Below are 4,234 nucleotides of genomic sequence, written 5' to 3' on the forward strand. Positions count from 1 at the left end.
ATTTAAAAAAAAAACACTGGGTGGATTTTTATCATTATAGGATGGATGTTTACACACACTTCCAACACTCATTTATGTTCAAATAACAACAAAAGTGAATTTTGCATCCGATGACCCCTTTAAAGATTTAAATCCCTGCTGCCAAGATGCTCCTCTGTTGGTCACGGATAATGGAACGTGAAACTCAAATCTATCACAGGGGTGGTTGGATTTATTCACGCACGTTAAAGATATTTATTATACTACTATAATAGTATAATATATACTATATTATTTACTATTTGGGGTCACCCCTCTATAAAAAAAATACAAAACAAAACATAAATGGGCCATAACTGGCTGGCATGTGTGAGAGACACTTTTTTTTTCATACACAGAATTTCTATATCATTTTTCAAGTGGACTTTTCCAGTCATGGAAATGAATTAAACCACAACCAAATTAATAATGCATAAATAAAAATGATGCAGGAAAACCATATAAGACATTTTCACCATCCTAGGCGAGTTATGAACCACACCAAATTATGCACAAACATTTCTTATTTTCCACTGCCATGCTTACTAAGAGTATATTTATTGAATAAAAATACAGTAAAAAAAGTAATATTGAGAAATATTATTACAATTTAAAATAACTGATTTCTAATGAATTTATTAAAAAAAATTATTTATTGACGGCAAAGCTGAATTTACAGCAGCCATTACTCCAGTCTTCAGTGTCATATGATCCTTCAGAAATCATTTTAATATGCTGATTTGTTGCTCAAGAAACATTTCTTATTATTATCAATGTTGAAAACAGTTGTGCTGATAAATATTTTTGTGGAAACTGTAGTAGATTTTTTTCAACATTCTATGATGAAAATAAATTTCTAAAGAACTATAACATTTGAAATATAATTTTTCTATAAATGTCTTCTTTATCGTCACTTTTGATCAATTTAATGCATCTTTGCTGAATAAAAGTATTGAAAAAATCTTAATGAACCCAAATTTCTGAATGATTTCCGAGTGCTTGTCTACTATGTAATACAATTTTCAAAAGCTGCATCCAGTTATGAAGGCCATCAATAACATTAGCACATCCAGTAGTAGGAATGCTAACTAGTGACCAACAATACTGCAACCTTCGTGATGTCCAGAGATTAGTAAGCCCTTTTCATGCTCACACAAAGACACTCTCCCATGATGCCTTGCTCACCTTAATCCCTATAACATGGCATATTTCTCTGTCCATTCCTTGGCTAGTTTATTATACCTGAGGGGAGCCATCAAACTAGCAATTCACACTACCTAAAAGGTATCTCTATTATACAAACCAGCTAAAAAACAATCAGCCTGGATGAAAACAGTAAAAATATATTTTATTAAAATAAGCTTCTTTTTTAATACAGTATCTCACAGAAGTGAGTACACCCCTCACATTTTTGTAAATATTTTATTATATCTTTTCATGTGACAACACTGAAGAAATGACACTTTGCTATAATGTAAAGTAGTGAGTGTACAGCTTGTATAACAGTGTAAATTTGCTGTTCCCTCAAAATAACTCAACACACAGCCATTAATGTCTAAACCGCTGGCCACAAAAGTGAGTACAAAGTGAAAATGTCCAAATTGGGCCCAAAGTGTCAATATTTTGTGTGGCCACCATTATTTTCCAGCACTGCCTTAACCCTCTTGGGCATGGAGTTCACCCGAGCTTCACAGGTTGCCACTGGAGTTCTCTTCCACTCCTCCATGACGACATCACGGAGCTGGTGGATGTTAGAGACCTTGAGATGCTCAATATGGTTTAGGTCTGGAGACATGCTTGGCCAATCCATCACCTTTACCCTCAGCTTCTTTAGCAAGGCAGTAAGGCACCCCCGTACCCCCAACTGCTCCCCGAGCGCCACAGCATTGGCTGCCCACTGCTCCGGGTGTGTGTTCGCGGTATGTGTGTGTGTTTGTTCACTACTCACTGCTGTGTGTGTGCACTTGGATGGGTTAAATGCAGAGCACAAATTCCGAGTATGGGGAATACTTGGCCACACGTCAATTCACTTTCACTTTTTTTTTTTTCACTTTCATAATTTTAAACATTTTATTTATGAGACTTCAGACACAAATATACTTACTTTTCATTGTCTGTTTTATAGATACGTGCTATCTCTGGCACTAATGGATCATCTGGGTTTGGATCACATAACAGTGAGCAGATGGACAATAGAACTGCAACAGAAAGAAGAGAGAGTTTGGCACATAGCATAGATAATATCAGTGCACATCTTGGCTATCCCATAAAAACACTCTTAAGAAAAAGGTACTCTATTAAAGTCAACGCTTTTGTTTTCCTATTTTTTGTTGGCTCACCTTTAGAGATAGTTAACGCAGGAGACCACTGTGACCTTAGAATATCCAAACAGATGCTGCCATTACTGTTAATATTTGGGTGATAAATTCTTGTGGTGAATGCAACCTACAAATTAGAGGGTGAAACAGACAATCAAACCACATACATTTCAAACCTACCATTGAAATTTTACTGTACATCCTTAGAATGTTCCAATGTTTCCTCTAAGCTGCACGCAAAAATGAGTTGGGAAAGCCATTTGATTGAATTCTAGTAAATACAAAATAATTGCAATGCTCGGGCAAATTGCTATAGAGTTGGTGTCACTATAGAGTTAAAACCAGTGAATGCAGTTTACAGGTTTCATAGAAAGAATTATGTGCGCCAAATGAGTCACTGTAGAAATCAAATACTTTAATGGTTGCGGACTAAATAGCTCAACACAAGAACCAACGCAAACGCAATGACATGTGAAATAAAACATCGTGTTGTAAAGAAGAGTGGTGGAAATAGTGGATGGGCACAGAACGGTAAAAAACACATTTGTCCGGTAAAAAAAAACGGTAAAAAACACAAAAGACATTTACAGTCACACACAGGTGTAGTAGTGTGCAAAATCTACTACATAGGAATGTTCAGATAATTATATAAGAATTCACATGTTGACATTTTTTGAAAATATTTAGCTTACAGATCTCAGTTTAAATGCTTCAGTTTGTTTTTATATTATATTACATTACAAACCTTCCTATTCTATCAGATTAAATGTTTCAGTTTGTTTTTATATTATATTATAATATATATATATATATATAAAACATTATTATCTCTGCAGGACACTGGCCCTCCAGGACCGAGTTTGGACAGCCCTGGTATAAAGAATGTTTTTGCTCAGACAGCCGAAATGTCCGCCCATTAGAGAAAATCTCATCATCCCCGTTGAGTGTCTAGCCAGTGGCAACAATCAACCATGGCCTATCTGGAAGTCCCTCAACAGGCTACGAGTAGGCCATGGAAGATGCCTACAAACGTTACATGTTTGGGGTCTCCCAGTCCGCCCCTCGTGGAAATTAATGGCGCAAACACGCGGTTTCATTTACTACACATAGGCCTACTGAAGCTCGCGGTATTTTCAGCCTCTGCCGCCTCACTATATGAGTACATGAACAAATAAACATAATCTCTAATAAAAAGAGTCACTTCATGAGCATTTTACTTAATTTTGAGAAAACTATCGTAATATCGTATACAAAGATACACCAATGTTTCAGGAGTTTAGTACACAGAATAGGACACATGCTTATTAGATAACCGTATTTGAGTTGATGTATTTTGTCCGGTAAAAAAAAACGGTAAAAAACACAAAAGACATTTACAGTCACACACAGGTGTAGTAGTGTGCAAAATCTACTACATAGGAATGTTCAGATAATTATATAAGAATTCACATGTTGACATTTTTTGAAAATATTTAGCTTACAGATCTCAGTTTAAATGCTTCAGTTTGTTTTCTACTTTATTCTATTCTTTTTTTATCCTATTCTATCAGATTAAATGTTTCAGTTTGTTTTTATATTATATTATAATATATATATATATTTTTTTTTTTTTTTGTTTAATTTAAAGCGCTGCTTGCACTTGCTTAGAATAACTGGACTATATTTAAATCCCTTGTGTTCATCTGAGCACTCAGTCGTAACCTTCCAATCACCACTGAAGTTATTTTTTAATTTTTTAATTTTTTATTATTAAATGAACATAGCTTGATCTCAGCCAGTTGATCATGTATTTAATCAACACATGTCATATCACCCTAATTTCTCATGCTCATATGCTCACATTACTCAGCGTGAGCACATATTCAAGCGGATCAGAAATTATGAATCTCTAATAAGTA

The 4,234-nt window shown here is 34.9% G+C and overlaps 1 protein-coding gene across 2 annotated transcripts in view; it reads right to left on the bottom strand.

Moving 5' to 3' along the window:
* Window positions 1-4,234, bottom strand: part of LOC107697612 (ubiquitin-conjugating enzyme E2 D2-like) — a 19,338-nt gene that overhangs the window by 3,562 nt on the left and 11,542 nt on the right. For both annotated transcript variants that reach the window (XM_016498407.1, XM_016498406.1), the window contains exons 5-6: window positions 2,358-2,463; window positions 2,123-2,216 (exon numbers count right to left, since the gene is read on the bottom strand). In XM_016498407.1, coding sequence (XP_016353893.1) covers window positions 2,123-2,216; window positions 2,358-2,463 — 200 coding nt within the window. The remainder of the gene's footprint in view (window positions 1-2,122; window positions 2,217-2,357; window positions 2,464-4,234) is intronic.

Source organism: Sinocyclocheilus anshuiensis, unplaced genomic scaffold (genome assembly GCF_001515605.1).
Source record: "Sinocyclocheilus anshuiensis isolate Anshui unplaced genomic scaffold, SAMN03320099.WGS_v1.1 scaffold1364, whole genome shotgun sequence".
Lineage (NCBI taxonomy): Eukaryota > Metazoa > Chordata > Actinopteri > Cypriniformes > Cyprinidae > Sinocyclocheilus > Sinocyclocheilus anshuiensis.